We start from the raw sequence: 21264 nt of genomic DNA, 5'->3' as shown, positions 1-21264 counted from the left end.
AGTTTACAAGTTAGTGCAATTGCATCATTTCTGTACGTAGCCAACTACTTAAGTAGTTATAAATTGGCATCATTAAGTATATCTCATATTGTGAATACCTTCACAATGAGTTACCTTGATATTGCACTAAAAATTCTGTAATATAAATTAATTCAATACATAATAAATAAATTTACATGAATGAAAAATAATCAACAAATAAAATTACCAGTAAGATACATGAAATTATTTACAATACTAAACAAAATATCCATGCAACTAACACCCTTCTTTAAATGTCATGTCACCATTCATTTGCCACCTTATTTTGACACCGTTACTTAAAATTACCACACATATCACAAGCCTCACACTGCATAATGTGCTGTTTTTTTTTATGACTTATCAATATATGACTTATTGATAGATGCATAAAGCCACATATTTCCCAGTATCAGTCAGACTTACACATGATATGATTAGACAGTCATTGATAATCAAATTCTACTACTTGTCTCTCATTCAGTGCTCTCATATCAGACTTGAAAAGTGAACAGTATCTTTCTAATGTGGTTGCTTTTCAATTTTATACAGGTCGACTGTCACGAATCCGACAGTGTTGGGACCTGCGGGGTGCTTGATTAGTGAATTTGCCAGATCGCCGGTGGTTATATTAGCACATACAGTTTACCTGAGAGCCAACCACCTCATTGTACCTTTAACACGTTGACTGCCAAGCTAGAAAAAAATTCCCCATGGGCCAAAAAATATTTAGCAAATAATTGGATTAGTAATTCTAAAATAAATATTGTAATGTCAGTGTTCTCGTTTTTTTCATTTAAAATATCAAAAAAAGAGGGTTTTTTTTTTTTTTTTTTGTGTTGTATATATGTGGCCAACGTGGCCCAGTAGGTTACTTTATTTCTTGAGAAGCCGTGTCGGCCACATAAGTGTGACGCTATTAAGGCATACATATGAAGGCCGTTTGTGATTAGTTTATTGCAGCGTTCGCCGTGCGTGCAATAAAACTAATTGTGATAAAATAAACTCTCAAACGTCGCAATAAGTTTGTCAGTATTGTTTGTGAAAACAAGTTCATTAGTGCACTGTATTATCCATCATATTGTTTTATGTTTTTCTGCAAGTTTGTACAAGTGTGTTATAAAAAAAAAAAATCTAAAAAGAATGGCTAAAAGGAAATTACTAAAATAAGAGGAACTGAGAAAAATTGCTGGAATTTACAACTAAGCAGAGTTAAACTTTTCACAGACACGCCACTGTTGAGTTTTTCAGAAGTTCAACTTTATCTGTTATGGACAATGTACGGTGTTTGCACTTTACACCACAAGAAGCACTTCCTTTATGCATTGGAACCACGGCTGGGGCTAAATGTGAGCAGGTTATAATAATAAATGCACAAAAACAAGTAGGAATAGCTTGCCAGTGTTTATGAGTTCACACCGACAGCTGACACTGCAACCAACGCCACCAAAACAGTAGCGGGCTCCCAGGTCAGTATGCTGACCCGGGAAATTTGAAATTATGTTTGTGGAAGTTATGTCCGAATTAGCAGTGGAACTGGATTGCTGGTGGCCGGATTAGTTATGGTCGACCTGTGTAACATAATCTGAATGAATTAGAATGTAAGTTAGGGAAAAAAAAATAAGTTTCTTGTTACTACAGAGGCAATATTACTGTATTTTGTAGTATTCATTTAATTCGAACACACAGCTGTAACTCTGTATTTTTACAGTGATCACTTGGCTACAATCCTTCTGAGGATAATAAGCTCTATCTCAGTGCTTGTGCCCAGTTTCTTTCCCCCCTCCCCCCCAAAACATGCAAAATTCAGAAATATTTGTAAAATAGAATAATTGAATTCCAAAACTTTCTTCTCAAATGAGGATATTTCATAATCATCTTACATGGATTGATAACATCTGTAAATTTTCACAAATGAACCATCCAGGTGTACTTGTTGACCTGCTGACCCCCCCCCCCTCTCTCTCTCTCTCTCTCTCGTACTGCTAATTTTCCAAACACGAGGGGAAAAAAAAGCAGATCAAGCTACTCCTGTGTTTATAGATATTTGGGCCAGATTTAGTTCCAAAATGTGGTTAAGGTACACATCATGTATATTACTAATATCCTAACATATTTTTTGAATTCTTCTTTGAAAGAGGAATTTTTCTACAGTTCAGAGTATTTAGTTTTCTCATCTTGAGTTATCCAGTCTAAAAGAATATAAAGGTTGGGAAACCCTTATCCATCTCCTGTGTGCATCTAAAGCTGTTGCAGAATGCAGTTTTATACTTAACTCCACAGATTTTAATTAAAATCTATCTGTTATAGAAACAAGGGGAATTCAATAGGCACAAATCTACTGCAGATGTTTTTGACAAGTAACCTCATCAAAGGGTCAGTAAGATATCATTTACATGGTACAATCAAAAAAAGGTCCCAGACTTGTATTTTAAACATATCTAAACCTAGACATGGCCACTTTCAAAGTTTTCTCCATGAGCAGTAATCCACTTTTGTAACTATTAGTACAATTTCTGGTAGCACTTATGGAATTGTTCTTGCTGGATAGTATGAGGTTACTTACACCAGTAACCTTTTGTTCATCATAGAAGTGATAGCCTTCTGTTTTTTCCATTTTTGGGAAAAGACAAAAAAATTGCATGCCGAGAAGTCGTGCAAATGTGAAGATGTGAACACAACATTCAAGCTCTTGTTGCACGAGTAACACACAATGGCACAAAATGGCTTTAGTTGATACACTTTAGTTGATGATGAAAACCCACAGCAATCTTGTTGCACAATAAATGAGTGGGTGTGCAAGTGCACTGGAATGCAGCAATTTCCATATTTCACTGCTCACCATTCTGGATACTTTTGCCAAATTGCCTCTCTCATCTAGAAACATCTGTGCATAACTGTCCTTATTCACCGTGGCATGAGGAATGAATTTGCAATACAGTAATGGTCAAAAAATATGTTCAACGTCATTTTCCCTTTCTTACCTGTCTTGCCAAAATTTTCCTGTCACACTGAATGAGGCAGTTTCCAAGTCATTGATCATGCTTTATTTGTGACTGATAGAGAAAACCCAAGTCTTTTCCTTGGCAGTGATGGACTTCAAGAACAATTTATTGTTATTAGATGCTGTTATGCGATTGTCATAAACTTTGATTTGTTTATTATGTTGATCATTGGTAAGTGTCTGTAGAACCATATGCTGAACAGCCCAATGCATGTTCAAATAATTGTTTAAAATTCCATGACAGCTTCCATGGGAAATGTATAAACCTTCTGCAGGTTTTTCAAAATTCACGCAGTGATATTGATATGTTGTTGTCCAGCTGTTTCTATTTTTTTCAGGCATATGAGCTGTTGAGGTCTTCCAGCAGTCATAATCTACTAAAATTCTTGTTTCATCTTTAAATTTACAATGCCATTCAAACAAAGTAGTATGAGATGGAAAATCTTTTCTGTAAACATGGAACATTGTTTCCACTCAGAAGTAGATTTCCTTAAGCATTGGCAAAATTTTAAGTTTGTGTGATGTTAAAAAAAAAAAAAAAATTTTTTTTTTTTTTTTTTTTTCCCACTCAGAAACTATGATGAAATGAATGCACTTCTTAAAAGCAACAAAACATACTGAATGATTAGCAGATTCTGCTTATGTGATGATGCAGGTTGAAGCTTAACAATTTGGTAGTAGTAAATTGTGCTGTTTTTATTGAATGCAACATTGTGCTGCCAATCTGGAAACTTATTGACTCTGCTACATACATCAACTTAGCATTAGGTTTAGATACTGTGAATTTCCTCTCCCCCTATTTCATGTGGCTACTAGACGCTGCCGCAAGAAATGGGGGCCTTACACTTGTCAGACATCAGTGTGATGTAATCTTAGAATTGTCACATGCAGCTATACTTCTGTACTTCTGTTGCCATTATGGCTGCAGTGTATTGATCAAAGAACAAGAGAGTGGTGATATGCTAAGCCACTATTATAAGTTATGGTTTTTGTTTTTAAGCATCCTACTCATATTAGTGAAGCAGCAATAGAAGAGTTGTACCTAAAGGCAGGAACACTTTTTTTTAGTTCAAAATACACATTACCTATACCATCATGATCACAGTTTTAAATTAGTTATATCTTTACTGAAAAAGCAAAATTGCATAGCTAGAAACAAAAAATGCTCAACAAGTGATTAAAACCTTCAAGCTAATCTCAACTAAAACCCTACTATTCCACTGCTCTACTAGTTACGTGCTACAATATTCATGTCAAAACACCGATACAATATTGGTATGAATAATAATTTGTGACTTACAAAATCACTAGCTAAATTTAAAAATAAGCTAATTTGGGTTCCCACTAGTTCAAAATTCTTTATCTGCACTCTTGTACTCTCACCTCAACAAGGAAACTATTTTGAATAAGGTAAAAGGTAAAGTGCAGCCATTATCAACCTACTGCAGGATGGAAGCCTCCTCAACAATTCATGCTGAGGGAAATGGACCATAATCTGCCACGCTGGTCCAGTGCGGGTTGGCAGATCGACCGTATTCAGCAGTCAGGGGCTTGAACCCCGGTCTACTCAAAGAACGTGTGCTACTGCACTCCCGCTCTTGACCACTCGGCTACGCAGGCAACTGAATTTTGATTAACATCAGCATTTTGAATAAATGCTGATGTTAATAATTATAAGTTATTTGAAAAATGGTTTATAATTTTATTTTTATTTTAAAACTTGAGTGAATAAATAGAATCATAAAGGAACTTAAATGTAAGGTATATCATCTCATATTGCTAAAGAGTTTGTGTAAGGATAACCCAGATAGAAGATTTGTTTTGGCCACAAATGTTATTTTAAAACCTGATATCATTGACAATGTTTTGTGGACTGATGAAATCATATTTAAACTAAATGTAACTGTTAATCACTATAACTGTTTATTACTCTCTTAACAACCCCCATTTATCCTTTGACAAGGATTTAAATGCTTTAGGGAACTAGGACAAAAGGGAGCTATGTGAGAGTGCTAAAAGACAAAATTGTTCCATTAATGCAGCCCAAATTACCTGATGATTCAGCCTCAGAACTCTCTCTCCAGGAAGAAAATGGATACAGTCCAGCTTCCTTTCTTCCCAAAGAAGGATAAATCCAGGACTGAGAAAGCAAAGCCCTCAGCCTTTCAGAAATCTGCAGTTGAATCCAACAAATAAAAATAATGTCCACATTCAACTTCTTACAGTGGAATTGTCTTTGATTCCATTGAAATAGTGATGACAATGCGGCACTCCTCTGTAATCACGAACCAACTTGTGTTTGCTTACAGGAGACATTTAAAGGTAAATAAGGACCTACCCATGCATAATTGTTCAGTTCTCTGGACAATTATGCATGGGCAGGCAATGCTTCCAAGTGAAAAGAGTTGCAACAATGATGGCAATCCTGCTTGGAAAAGTTGCCACCCTTGTGGGTAACAGTACTAAATTTCAACCTATGGCATTTACCACCAACACGAGGCAGTAGAAATTTACAATACACTTATGGTTCCTCCTCACTATTTGCTCTATTTATTTGCCATCTGGGAATGACCCCCCCCCCCTTAATAAATAGCTTAATGAAACCTTTATGGTTTCATTAAGCTATTTCCTTTCCCTTTCTTACTGTTAGGAATTTAATGGGCATAACTTACTGTGGGATAGTCTAGATATCAAAGGAAGGATTGAATTATTGACCATATACTTAAAAATGATGACCTCACCCTTCTAAATGTGGGTTTTAATACTTTCTCCACATGTCTGCCTGTATGGTTATTATCATTGATAGTTAGTATGAATCAGAGCTGTAATACTCAATATGTTCTATGTTGATAATAATATTAGTAAAATAATAAGAGGAGTTTACCTCAATATAGTACGTAGAACACTTCCGTATGATACCCTCCAGAAATTAAAACGGAAAAACCGAAAAAATCGACAACTTACTGGTACATTAGAGTAAAATATAAATAATTAAATAATCAATTTAGCACAATTCAAATCAATTAAAACAATTAAAAATCAAATTAATGCAATTAAAAGAATCTAACGAAAATATTCAAAACGATTTTCCTTCCTGAAGCTGACAACGCTTTTCGACCGTATGTTGTGATCACAGGAATGAAAATTACCGAATCGGGTTAAACCTGAAACTTAAATAGTGATTATTTGTCTTCGCGCATGCGCGAAAAGGTCCACGCATCGGAGATCAAATATGGCCGCCGAATATTAACAGAATTCTCGTGTAATTTAATTTCAACGGTTTCTGCAATTAATAGTCGCGTATAATTACGTTGAACGTTAAGTATTTTGGCCTCGTTAAATAAAAAAGTATGTTTTTCGTTAATGGCATGAAAGGCTAATTCTGACGCTGCTGAACGAGAAGCACGAACTGAGGCTTCATGTTGATTTACACGAATATTAAGAGAAAATCGCATCGAACCTTGGTAAGACGAGTCACAATCACCGCAAGAAATGTTGTATACCAGATCATTAATTTGTGTTGCTAATGCGGAAAGAACCAAGCGATTGTTCAGTATAGTGTGTAACTTCCGTATTGGCCTAGCTACAATTTTAAATTCGGTATCTTTAAAGAATCTGTTAAGCTGTTTGTGCCACTGTTGGGACAACATATGGGACAGAAATGAAGTATTTTTTGATATTACTATTGTTGATTGGTGTAGTATTTTGTATCCTATCCTTAGCCTGTACCCTAATTTGGTTTATTGTGGTAATGGAATAACCCCTGTTTAAGAATCTGTTAGTTAATATTTGTATTTCTGAGTCCAAAGCAGATTCCGTCGTTTAATATTTATAGGCATTTAGAAATTGATTAAAGATAATCGATCTTTTGTAGGTGAACGGGTGATAGCTATTATAATGTAGAAGCATACCGGTGTTTGTAGGTTTTCGATAGATGCTAAATGTATTTTATTCGAGTCCCGGGTAAGCGTGAAATTTAGAAAGTTTAATGACTTTGTATCCGTATCCTCCCTTCAATGTAAATTTGAGTCTAGAATGAATATTATTAAACAAATGTAAAATGTCTTGGATGGTACTACTATCGGTAATAACTAGAACATCGTCTAAATACCTCCCATAGTATGTGATACGGGGTTGAAAAGGTGTCAAATCGTTGAGAGATAGATCTCTGACATTAAGCCACTCAGGCTCAAACCCATTGGTAATCCAAAAATTTGTTTGTACACCTTGTCTCGAAAGGTAATGTAGTTGGCCTCAACTAACAGTTTAATTAAGTGAAAAATTTCCTTAATAGGTAGCTTCATATAATTAATCGGTGTCGAGTTTTTATTTAACATATCCCAAATAATATCTAATGTGTATTCAACGTTTACATTCGTATATAACGAGGTAACATCTAGTGAGAATAAATTGTCATTGTCGCCGAGTCTACAGTCTTTAAGATTATTAAATAATGTATCGTAGTTCTTAATCCCAAATTGTATTACCTGTCTAAAGGATTTTATAATGTTATATACATGTGTGGCTAAGGATGAAAATGCAGAGTTCTTGTAGGAAACAATAGGTCGAATAGGAAATCCAGTCTTGTGTAATTTTACCTGACCGAAAAGTGCAGGAATATTGTATGTTCCGGACTTCAATCCCTTTAACTGAACCTTAGTAATGTAGTCGTTTTTTCGATATGTGGTTAACGTTTTATTGTATTGATTGACCAAATTGGTAAACAGTGCCGGGTCTACTTTACAATAAGTGGAGGTATCTGACACAACTGAATCTAACTTATTAATATAATCATGTTTATCTAGTATTACCATCATGTTTATCTAGTATCTCCTTTATCTGCCCTCTGTATAATAATAATGTCCTTATTTCCCCGAAGTTCTCGTAAAGCTGAACTGTCATGTGTATTCAATTTAGGAGGTTGCGTTTCTTTTATGTTATTCCCTACTTGGTTAACTTGTTGAATAAATACATCTTTTTGTGGAACATTACGAAGTCCAAATTCAATATCAATTACGCATTGTTTTTTAGGTAGTTTTCGAGGTGGTAAATTATAATTTAGTCCTTTGGATAAAAGTGAAATCTGGTCCTGCGACAGTGTACACGAGGAAAGATTTGTAACCTGTTAATATGTCGGTTCGTTGAATACTGGGTGAGGGGGTGTTCGTGAACTAGCTGACATATTCTGTGGTAGTACGTTGTGTGTCTGTGGGGGGGGGTTGCCACCCAACTCGTATGAACTTGGTTGCAAGCCCACGACAATGTGTTAGAATTCGCATGAACATGTCTTGACCTATCCAATAATGTTTGCAACTTATTAACGTGTCTGTTTTTTATTTCTGAGGCCTGTACTTCCCGTCGCAAATCTATGGAGGTCTTCAATACAGACCAATCGTTCGGATGTAGATAATTTTTTAATTTATCGCGAAGCTTCCTAACCTGGGAAAGGTATTTTTGTTTATTCGAATATCGAGATTTTAAGGCAAGCTTTAGAATGTTACACGATGTCGCCAGTGTTAGTTGTTTTATGCCTGAAATTTTTTTATTTAAATTCACCCTGGCAAACTTCGGAACGATGTGTTTTGAAGGCAATATTTTAGAAAAGAAATATGGTAACTTTGGACCGAGTACCTTAGTGTAGATTTAATGTAATTTTCCACCAAGCCATTCAAAAAATCTCCCATAATTGCGTGTATCGATTGTTTACTACTGGAGAGACAGGAAGTGAATGAAATAGTCAATGAGAATTTAAAAATTAATTAGATAGTATGAATCAGAGCTGTAATACTTAATATGTTCTACATTGATAATAATATTAGTAAAATAATAAGAGGAGTTTACCTCAATATAGTGCGTAGAACACTTCTGTAAGATACCCTCCAGAAATTAAAACGGAAAAACAGAAAAAAATCGACAACTTACCGGTACATTAGAGTAAAATATAAATAATTAAATAATCAATTTAACACAATTCAAATCAATTAAAACAATTAAAAATCAAATTAACGCAATTAAAAGAATCTAACGAAAATATTCAAAACAATTTTCCTTCCTGAAGCTGACAACGCTTTTCGACCGTATGTCATGATCACAGGAATGAAAATTACCGAATCGGGTTAAACCTGAAACTTAAATAGTGATTATTTGTCTTCGCGCATGCGCGAAAAGGTCCACGCATCGGAGATCAAATATGCCCGCCGAACATTATTTAATTATTTATATTTTACTCTAATGTACCGGTAAGTTGTCAATTTTTTTCTGTTTTTCCGTTTTAATTTCTGGAGGGTATCATACGGAAGTGTTCTATGTACTATATTGACGTAAACTCCTCTTATTATTTTACTAATGTCATTGATAGTGCACTGTAGCCATAGTTGCTGACATGCCAGAAAAAATTCAAACAAACTGTCATTGATCTCTCTATAAGTTCTCCTTCTCATGTATACATGGGTGGTTGAAGAAAACCTTTATGGTACTGATCACTTCTCAGTGATATCCACTTTTTGCAGTGGGGGTGTATCTCAGCCATCAGGGATATCATGGTGGAAGATTGATCAGGCTGTCTGGAGTGCCTTCAAACATCTGGCAGCATTTAATCCCACAATCAGCCAGGAGCCAATCAATGTTGCAGTAAAGTACCTCACAGAAAATATTGTCCAAACAGCAGCAATTTCAATTCCAGAAACATCTACTTGGTTTTCACCATTGCCAAAACCATGGTGGAATGCAGATTGCACAGCAGCAAGAAAGGGACAAAACAGGCTTGGGGAATATTTTGGCAATGGCCCATAATCTCATAGCCTTTAAACATTTGTGTGCCTAAGCACATTATGTTATGCATCAGAGTCAAAGGGAATCTTTGGTCTGCTTCACTTCTATGGCACAGTTGACCAACTTCAAAGTTGTCTGGGACAAAGTCAGGAAAATTAAGGGCAATTATAGATTTTGGAACGTAATGGATATGCAATTGTTAACACTTTTGGGGAAACATCCATTCAAATATCTGCTGAAATACTGTATCTTCCAAAGTTTTGGCTTAAAACAAAAATAGGAAAATCAGCCATTGAAAATGCTTTCAAATGTCTTTGAGGACTACATGTGGCCTTTCACAGCACAAGAACTTAAAATGGCACTCTAAATTTCCTAGGTGAATGACACCGGACCAGACAACATCCATCATAAGATGATGATCAAATATCTTTCATTAGAATCTGTGGATCTTCTGCTCTATCCCTACAACAGAATCTGTCTTGAAGAGCAGTTTCTAGACTCTTGCAGATGGCAATCATGCTTACCTTCCCCAAGCAAGGAAAGGATCGAAAAGTCCTGAACAATTACCGTCCTCTTGCTCTGACCAGCTGCTTGTGTCAGATTCTGGAAAGCATGGTCAGTGCTTGCCTTGATATTTAGAAGCTAATGACCTCCTATCCATGATACGGTGTGGCTCCCAGAGGAACAGGTCAACACTCGACCATTTATAAGTTTGGAAACATCTATCCAGGATGCATGAGCACCTGGTGTCAGTCCTTTTTGATATGAAGAAAGCATGTGACATGGCTTGGAGATATGGCATTTTAAGGAATTTTTATAATCTTGGTCTTAGGGACTGCCTAGCTGTTTATATTAAAAATCTTTTGTCAAACTTCTTTATATATTAAGTTTGTGTGTGAGTTTACTCTCTCTTTGAGCAATTTTACCAAGAAAGTTCCTCAAGGATTGTTTCTGAGCATTATGCTTTTTTTGATGTCAAAGTTCATTATGTTACTAAACTTCTTCCGGACATAAATTATCTCCTCTTTGTTGATGACTTTAGCATTTTTTTGTAGTCACATAACATGAGGGTCATCAAAAGACAACTGTAGCATGCCATTGACTGTTGTTTGAATTCTTGGGCAGTAGCTAATGGGTTCAGGTTTTCATTCCAGAAGACCATTTTTATACATTTTTGTTGCAAACAGAACCTTCACTCAAACCAGAACTAAAGTTTGGGCTAAATGTCATTTCAGTAATATTTGCAACAAAGTTCTTGGGACTTTTATTCAGTAAGAAGTTGATATTTCCTGCAACTCTTCCATCAATTTCAGGCAAAGTAAACATGGCAAAGTGAATGCAGGCTTGAACCTCATATGTGTCATTTCCTCTAAAAACTGGGGTACCGCTCATTGCATTTTACTTTGAATCTATTATGTACTTGTCTGGTCTAATCTAGATTATTATTGTCAAGTTTATGCTTTGGCTAGAAACAGTATATTTTGATGGCTAGACTCTATCTGCTCTCAGGCCATCCATATTGCTACTGGAGCATTTAGAACATTTGCCCAGAGCCTGTACATCGAAGCAAACTGAACTGCCTTTATTTCTTAAGTGTAAGCAGTTCTTTACAGTATACCTTTAGACTGAAATCCATGCCAGACTGTTCCACATGGAAATCAGTGTTTGAGCTACAATGGAAAAATGTTATTATGCCCATCAGACTGCCAACTGTTCCTTTGCTATTTGTGCCCAAAAGTTACTCACAGATTTTAACATCATGATAGACAATGTTGCCCAGTCACCCAAGGCAGCCCCTTCCACCCCTGGCATGCTCATTTACCATTATGCACCTTCTCCATTAAAAGTTGAGGAAAGGTGTACTCTCCATCCTCCATTTGTCTGCAGCTCTGTGTTGTCCATTGAGCCAAACACTTGGATTTTATCCCTGACTCTAAGTCATTATCATCTGTGGGATCTGCTGTCATCTTCCTAGATAACTGTATCTAAGAGGATTTCCAATGAATGCAGCATGCACACAGCATAGTTGTATGCTTATGGAGTGGCGCCTCCGTAGCCAGGTGGGCAGGAGCAGCAGTGCGTAGCATGCGCTTCTTGATTAGACCGGGGTTCGAGCCCGTGAGCCACCAAATACGGAGGATGCAGAAAGGTCAGGGAATGACCACCGCATATCCCCGGAGCAATATGGCCTTAGTTGCTAATGCTCCTAAAAACCAAATAACAACAAATAACAGCTTATGGAGTTGGCATTTGGCCACATTAAATCTTACAATTATCAAAGGTGTATGATATATACACAGATTCTTTAAGCACATTACAGGCTTTACCATGAATGAGATATAACTTTCATCCAGTTTTGTCCCAGATTCAGCAAATGTTACATTTTTCTCTCTCTCTTAATGTTCATTTGATATTCACTTTTGCTGGATCCCAAGCTACATTGGGATCAGTGGTAATGAAATGGCAGAATGGTCACACCTTTCTAGTCCACTATACAGACTACAGCAGGTAATATGTACTAGGTCAGGGTGGCCAACGAGTCGATTGCGGCTTTAATTTCGGTCGATCCTGACGAATTTTAAATCTATATAAAAAATAGATTAGTCAAAATCTAAATATTATTATTATTATTATGCACCCCACTGCATACGCTTATTACATATCCGTTGAACCACGTGACTACTCGTTGCCGCGCAGCCGCTAGGCTTCTCTTGTGAAAATTCATGCAGTTACATTGTGGAAAGTATAGTGCATGTGTTGAATTCTTATTTAGCTTCTTACTTAACATTAGTAACTGGGCAGTACTTATATGTTAATTTAATACCCTTTGATTTAAAATGAATACTACGAAAAAGAGTAAAACGTATCATTTTCATCAAGAGTGGGAACTAGAATCCTTTTTTGTAATGATAAAAGAAAAATGTTGTTGTTTGATTTGCAATGCTTCCATGGCAATACCCAAAAAAGGAAATTTAGAAAGGCACTTCAATGCACTCCACGGTAAATACCAATCGGATTTTCCGCCTAATAGTGACCTTAGAAAAAATAAATTAAAGAACTTAAATCCAGATTATTTGCACAACAAAATTTCTTCATGACACTTAATTTACAATCTAAAGCAGCAAATGTAGCATAATTTAAAGTGAGTCATCTTGCAAAAAAATGCAAACCATTTTGTGATGATCAGTTCATCAAAGATGCATTTTTAAAAATAACAGATTCTCTTTTTGAAAATGTTAAGAACAGAAATGAAATTAAAAGTGCTCTTCAAGATCTGGAATTATCTCGAAATACTGAGATACGGCGCATTGAAAATATGAGTAAAAATGCAAGCAAACAATTGCATGCTCATATTGCTAATTGTGTGTCTGTCCTTTTCTTTACAACTGGATGAATCTACAGACGTCAGTGACACAGCTCAATTGCTCATTTTTATTTATATGGTTTTTGATGATTCTGCCACTAGAGAAGAATGGCTGGGTATGGTGTCGTTAAAAGAAAGAACTAGAGGTCTTGATATATTTAAAGCATTCAAAAATTTTATTGAAAAAATTAAATTACCACTATTTAAGTTCATATAAATAACAACAGATGGAGCTAAAGCAGTGACAGGGCATCTTAACAGATTCATCACATTGTGCCAAAAAGAATGATGAATTCCTAGATTTTTTGAGTTACCACTGTATATCCACCAACAAGTGTTAGCCAGCAAAAGATTAAATACTAACAGTGTTATGGACATAGCTTTCAAAATTGTGAATTCCATCAGAGGACAATCTCTTCAAAGGAGACTTTTCAAAATGCAACTCGATGAAAATGAACCAGATCTGATATTACACACTGATGTGAGATGGCTGAGTCAGAGTAAGTTTCTACAGAGATTTCAAAATTTGCTGATTGAAATTAAAAAAAAGTGTGTTGATCAAAGGGGAGATGAGCATCAACAGCTACAAGATATGGAGTGGTTGTGTGATCTGACTTTTTTGGCAGATTTTACCAGTAAATTAAGTGATCTGAATTTGAAATTACAAGGAAAAAATAAAAATGTGGGTGACATGATTAGTAGTATATTTGCTTATAAATACAAATATAAATTTTTGGCAATGGCTAAGGATCTAAAAGAAAAAAAATTCGATCATTTTGCAAATATGCAAGATCATTATCAGCAGCTACATTGTTCAATATATTTCTTATCCATTTAATGTCGACTTAGATATGAAACAAATTGCAGAAAAAACCACTGAGATTTTTCACATGGAGAAAGTATTCCTTGAAAATGAAATTATTACATTGCAAAATGATATCTTCCTAAAAGCCAGATCATCAGAAAAAGACTTGGAAATATGTTTGCCCAGAAAAGTACCCAAATGTAAAAAAATGCAGTGAACTTTTAAATTCCTGTTTTGCTTCCACATATCTATGTGAATCAGCCTTTTCATATTGGAAACAAACAAAGACGAAGAATCGCTCTACTCTTACGGACTTGCATACAGAAGATTCTTTTATGATTGGCCTTATCACAGTATATTACCAATTTTGAAAGCTTGGAAGATGACATGAAGACACAAACTTCACATAAATTAAAAATTTAAATACGTATGCATTTAAAATAAGAAATCTGAATTGTATTTAATTTTAAAATTTATAAATAACATTTCAATATGTGTTGATTAACTTTTTTAACCATGTGTAATGAAATTCTTGAGATGATAGTTCGTGGCACATTTTGAAGAAAAAAAGTAGATTGCATCACAAATTCAGTTGGTCACCCCCGTACTGGGTATACTCCCAGTGGCAAAAATCATGGCACAAGACAGGTGACACCTGATATAGCCAAACTGACTGGCTATATCAGGTGAAGCCTGATATAGCCAGTCAGTCTAGTCTGTGCAGAAACCATAGAGAGGAAGTTGGTCTTGCTTGCCTCTGCATAGTACACAGTCATCTTATGCATTCATTCCTACTGAGGACTGATGTATTCTCACACATCAGCCCCTATGTGTGAGAACTGCAACACTGTTTTAACTGTCCACCATATTTTATTTGAGAGTATTTAAATGCTGTATATATTCACTGCTTTTAGCCATCTGACTTTATCTGACTTAGTCAGATTTTATCTGACAGTGGCAATATGTCAGTTGTTTTAGTTATCTAAAACCTGTAAACTTTTTAGTTTATATTTAATTAAGTATATTTTTAATACTTATTTACTTTATATATATATTTTATATATTTTTATCTTTATACACCCTTGAAACAACAGAGAACTATTATTATAAGCCCCTGGAATCATTTTTTTTCTGTATATCTGTTATTATCTTAAGTTTTAGGTGACTTAGTTTTGGCTCATTATAGCCACAGTTCTTGATGTGGCATAAAACCCAAATCAAACCATACTGAGGCCAAGGTGGTTAATCTCAGATGACTGAGATCATGTGAGATTAATCACAGTTTATAAAGATTATACTGATGCCTCATATCATTAGTTGTTTTGGTGCAAAAACAAAACAGCACGACTACCCAACCATTCATAGCCTAATATGAATTCTGTTATCATTGGGAAACTCGCTGCTTCTTGAAGTCCACGTGCAGTTCTCTATTGTTGCATGACCAGAGGAAACTCTGATTGACATAATTTGATTAGTTGTATTAATATAAGTACCACTATGAGTTTTTTTTTTTTTAACTTAATGCTTAAAAATAAATTATGCTTGAGAGACTACTGGAGAGCAATAAGATGAAAACTACAGCTGAAAATACCATTGGATATGTGTTACTCTGAAATCTGTAATTATGGGCACATCTCAGTAGTATAAGTTATATATAAAATCAGATAAAAATGGTGATTTTATATTGTTTTGTATTTCTGTTGTCTTGTAAATTTCATGCTCAAAATATATAAAATTTAATATAATATTTTTTGTATAGCTGTGTGTATATTCCCATTATATTTTATTTCCTTTCAGAATCTCACTAAAGAAATGGCTGATTATTGTGTGTCACGCATGAAACCATATGTTGATCAGAAGACTGGACGTACTGTTACAGGAGCTTATGATTATATTGATTTTACACATACTCTCTTTCAGAACTGATTTTTTTTTTTAAACATTTACTTCTGAAATGCCTTGTTTTAAAGAATTTTTTGCCTGTTAATCACAAAATGCAGGTAGTTCATTAAGAATTGCAGATGAAAAGTTGAGAGCCATATCTTGGACTTATGGTATTTGGTAGCTTTTTTTTGGTGTAATGACGTATATTCATTTTGAGTAATCTGTTAGAAACCATTCCTGTAGCTTTGACAGACATTAAGCCTCAGTGGTTCTTGGATGTTTCATATTGGTTTATGATCTGAAGCTTCCTTTTCAAACATTCCTAAATTATAGATGTATATTATATGTTTTTATCTCCATTTAATGAAGTTTAGAGCAGCTTTATTGCTCTGTTAATTGATTATTTTATATATACATTTACATTTCATATATATTTAATATTAGCAGCTGTTTACTCAAATTTACAGAAATATAGGTATATGTTTTGGCTTAGTAGTTACACTATATGGTGAAAATCATGAGTCACATTCTGTACCAGTGTCATTTTTTTGTTTCTATATTACATTCTTGCCATTGAAAAAAAATTTATTAAATGAGGCTTTGTTATTTTTTGTTAGTGTCTTTATTGATGTTATATTTACTTAATGTGTATTATTTTCACTTCCACATCAGTTGCCATATTGACTTACATTACATAATCCTCCACAACAATATAGTGAGTTTGCAACCTGACACGGAAGTGAAGAGATCTTGGTTCAGATCCTATCTGAAGACGGCAGGAATGCTTAAAAGCCACTTCAAGTGGAGCTGTAGTTAGCAATCTTGGGCAAAAGGAACAGGGCTTTCCCTCAAGTTATTTTGTATTTTTTAGGTGTGCAACATGTAAATTGGCTTTTGAACATATCCCCTTTTACAGACTTAATACATGATACAGACTTTATGAACTAGCATACCATTCAAACTGGTACACTAAGACAAAAGTAGTTGATGTAGCAAAAACAGCTGATATTACAGGAAAATACAGGTAATTTTACATTCAGTGGTGGTACTATTTTCAAGCAGGTTATAAGACAAACTATTAGAGGGGATGGACCTGTGGGGGACTGTTTTTCTTTTTACCTTATATTTTTATTAATTTTCTCTTTATAATTTGTAATAGTGCTTATCAGTTTGTTTTAACTTCGATTCTATCTTCACATCTTCATCCCCACATTCTGCAACCTGGCTCATGTACCCTAAGTACCTCACAGAAGATCTCAGGATCGTATATGTACTTATTTTTTTAGTTTTGATTCCTAAGGAATGTTGCATTAAGTAATATTCACCCTACAGGCTAGGCTTGGGTGTTCGGATTAACTATTAACAACTCCATTTTAGACTAACGAAAATCCTTTATTACCTATATACATAATATATTCGTAATGTTATCTGAGGCAAACACATTATGTATATGAGATTGTATATGTACTTACATCATTTAATGCCTCTTCTATTATAGCTTGAAGCTAAAGTATGTTAAACAACAGAATACTAGAAACAGCATGTACAGGCAGTTCTCGCTTTACGAGTTCCTGGGTTTACGTGTTTTTTTGTTTTTTTTTCAAGTATCAACAAAATTGAAAATATGAACATTAATTGCAAAACATGAATGTTAAAACTTTCATAAATATTGCATTTAAAACCATGCATGTAGCTATACAATACAGTGTACCGTGCTTTACGATATTAATCCGTTACCATCATATCGCGAAAATAGCATAATGTGAACCCAATAACACATTATTTTTTGGTAATTCATTCCACGGCCTCGGAAGTTTAAATTTTCTCAGTATAACTCCCTAAAAGGTCATTTTTATAGTGTAAATTGTATTAGTTACCAATTCAAATCATTAAACGCACTACACTTTCATCGTTATCATATATTATAAGAACCAATTTTGAACGGCTTTGTGATATTTTTCTAAAGCACATTTCTGGAAGTCACGACCCTAAAACAGTAAAAACATTTTGCACTTTTCAGTTTATTGGGCTTTTCTGTTACTGCAGGCAATTATAAACGGGTAATAAAATCGATGTTATTGCATTTGTGAAAATACCGATAGCTGGAATTGTGTGGGTTTTTACGTTATTATGGTGAAATGTGTTTGCCCTTTACTGAAATCTTCAATCGTATAAAAAACATAAATAAATTTTCAGAATCTTCTCTTCATTCTTTTTTTTTAAGCTTCATAAACTTGTTACTCCATGCAAATCGTGTTAGTTGCAATTTGTGCATTCTGTTAAAAAATGCTTATTCATCTATTGAAATTTATAAAGAAAAGAGAAGATTATCTTGGAAATAAATGCCTCTTGAAGCATTTCTGAAGAAGACGACTCCTTGTGCAACAAACCAATGAGTGCCAAGTCAATAATGAGTGATCAACAAGTGTGTATTTAGTCGAAGATGAAGAATAAACATTCTTTAACATTTGTAAGTAATAAATAATTTCTGTATTATTATAATTTGCTTGATTTTACAGACTACATTTTCATTTCTTTGGATAAATCAATCATTGTTTAAACATAAACTAATTAGCTAACTAATTTCATTGTTGATAACGTAACCCCTATTTTTAACATTGTCTATGGAAAATAAATTCCTGCTTTATGAGTTTGCTTTACGAGCGCGCGCTAGGAATGAATTAACTTGTTAAGTCGAGAACTACCTGTATATGAGATTATACATGTACTTACATCATTGATAACAGAATATTAGAAACAGCATATGAGATTATATATGTACTTTTAATCATTTAATATCTCTTCTATCATACTTTGGAGCTAAAGTATGCTTATTAAACATCAGAATACTTAAAACAGAGTTCCCTATTCTTTTCCTTATTCCTTCATTAACTCAACTTCACAATTTCTTCTACTCCTCTTATTTTTTTTTTTTTTTACTTACACACACAGGTTACAGAGATACATTCCTTGACTCGTCACGCCAAGCTCCCTCATTTTATACATTACATCTCAATTATGTTTCTTTGTATTAAATTCCCTACTTATCATTCAACCTTCAGTATTTTATTGATACACAATTATCATTTTCTGTTATACAATATACTGCAATATTACAAATTTTTTTTGCTCTTACCCCAGCAATATATTCCGGAATTTCTTTTTAACCTTCTAACTACCCTCCTATTTTAACCCAAGTTATCTTCCTTTTATAACATTTTTAACCTTGTTGCCCTATAGTCCTTCCTTACTAAGGCATTTAAATTGAATGAGAGTTATCTCTTCCCTTATTTTGAACAGTCTCTTTTACTTCATTATACCTTAATTAGTAGTAATAAAAACTAGACTTTTTTATTCTCACCTCAATCTTCCCCTTTTTCCTTTATCCTACTGCTCCTTGTCCTCTCACTTGACTTGCCTATATCGCACCCTTTTACTCTCCTTGACCCTCTAGTTGATCTCATGGAATGGTCTCTACTTGGTTACGCTATCTTTGTTCTGCTTTCCAAGGCTCCTTCTTTCAGCTCCCCAAGGCTGTTTCTTTCCAATCTTCAAGACTACTCTTTCCGCTCCTCAAGGCTGCTTCTTTCCGGTCTCCAAGGCTGCTTCTTTCTGCCCTCCAAGTCTCTGCTTCTTTCCACCCTCAAAGGCTGCATCTTTCCACTCTCCAAGGCTGCTTCTTTCCTCCTTACTTTCTTCCTCACTTCCTCACATTAACGTCTTTTCTCTAGCTTCTCCATTACTTTCTGCCAACTCCTAAAGATAACTCATTTATTTTAGCTAACTCCTTCCAACTAGCTCCCTTCCACGTTCAGCACTTGGTCTCACACCCTTACATTTTTCCGACTTGTTTCTCAACTTTCTGTGTCTTTTTCCTCTTTTCTAAAACTCAATTCTTTCTCAGATTTTCTCCTTTTTCATTGGTTAGTCCCCCGTTCCTAAACGGAAAACTATCCTCTTCCCTCCCCAGAGGGGTTTTGATATTTACTTATAAATACATCACAAGGGGTCCATCTTGATGACCCTTGCTTGTTTTCATTCCTTCCTCTTCTCTTTTAGTTTCTGTTTTCCTTTCTGATTTCCCTACATTTTTCCACTCCGCCTATTGACTCCTCAATACATCTTTCACTTCCCATACCTAAAACTGAAATTTACGTTATGCTGTTCCCTTATTCCTGTCTAAAGCATCAGCTCTCTTTGTTATTTATCCCCCACTTGGCATCCGCTCCCTCCATCATGTGGGTTTGTGTTTCAACAGGTGGCTGTGTCAAGATTCCTTTCTCACGCCACCCCACCTACGTATACCCTTACCATAGACTTAACTAATTTCACCACATGTTACAATAAATTACTCCATTCTGCTACATTATTATTCCTAATAAAATTTACCTTAAGGGTTTTGTAAGATTGATATCTTACAGACAGGTGATATGGGAAGTTTTTTTTCTAATGTTGTATATGCTTGCTGTCTTGCATCATTTGCCGCTACTAACACTAATGCAAGGCTTGCATATTCTGACAGGTAGATGGAACAGAATGGGATGAAAAAAGAGCTAGATGCTTTCACAGGAGCTGTAATAGTAGGTTTTCATTTAATGGGCATGTCCATTCTTCAGATAGTAGAAAGAGTGGGACACCCAAAATTGGCTGTTGAAAACATTGGAGGTGAGAAAGTAATGGGACCATTCATGCTAATTCAGGCATGACCATCATTTAGGGATCCCACAGCATGTTGAAAGTTGAAATGGAGAGTGAGAGGAAATCACAAAGGAAACTAATGAAGTGTTTTCTGATGGTTTTTTGAATGTGTAAGATCAAGAACCATCAAAAAACACTTGCATAAAATGGGTTACCACGGTCACATAGCTTCCCATAAACTGAAGTTGTTTCGGGGAATTGGACATTACAGCTGCAGCAGTGACATGCAGTAATGAATCACTATACAGTCCAGGCATCAAATGGACACACTTGGGTGTCATATGCTGAAAGAATGCTTTTATCCAGAATGTCTTTCACCATCAGTGAAATCTGGTGATAGTGTAATGGTATGTGGCATTTTTTTAACTCTAAATTATGCATAAATGGTCAATGGTTTAATCAGTTGTCATTAATTAAACCTGAATACAGCTGTCTATTGTGATATTCTGTACAATTCTTCATTCTGGAATTTATTTGGAGATGGGGCCCATATTTGTATCAGTATGGCAGCATTGTGTCCATGTGGTGAGCTTGCCATTTTCAGCCCAGATCTGAATTGAATTAAACACTTTTGGATGTTTTGGAAAAACACTTGAAACCAGAAAAATACATCTCAGCTCAAGCAGGGAACCAGCTGCAGCCTTGTAGGATGAGTGGAGAAAGGTTTCAATGTCCACATACCAAAAATTTGATGTAAATGTCCACAGGGGGTATGGA

General features: G+C 35.0%; 1 protein-coding gene across 1 annotated transcript in view; it reads left to right on the top strand.

Annotated features, from left to right (window-relative positions):
• LOC150089433 (spectrin alpha chain-like) overlaps positions 1-16239 on the top strand; it is a 579218-nt gene extending 562979 nt beyond the window's left edge. The window contains 1 exon segment of the mRNA XM_090389473.1: positions 15763-16239. Within this exon segment, the coding sequence (XP_090245599.1) occupies positions 15763-15891 (129 nt within the window). The 3' untranslated portion in view covers positions 15892-16239.
• The last annotated feature ends 5025 nt before the right edge of the window (positions 16240-21264 follow it).

Source organism: Mastigoproctus giganteus, chromosome 2, assembly GCF_048544385.1.
Source record: "Mastigoproctus giganteus isolate SK-2022 chromosome 2, ASM4854438v1, whole genome shotgun sequence".
NCBI classification, from domain to species: Eukaryota; Metazoa; Arthropoda; class Arachnida; order Uropygi; family Thelyphonidae; genus Mastigoproctus; species Mastigoproctus giganteus.
Note: the sequence above shows the minus strand (reverse complement) of the source record. Positions and strands in the feature narration are given on the sequence as shown.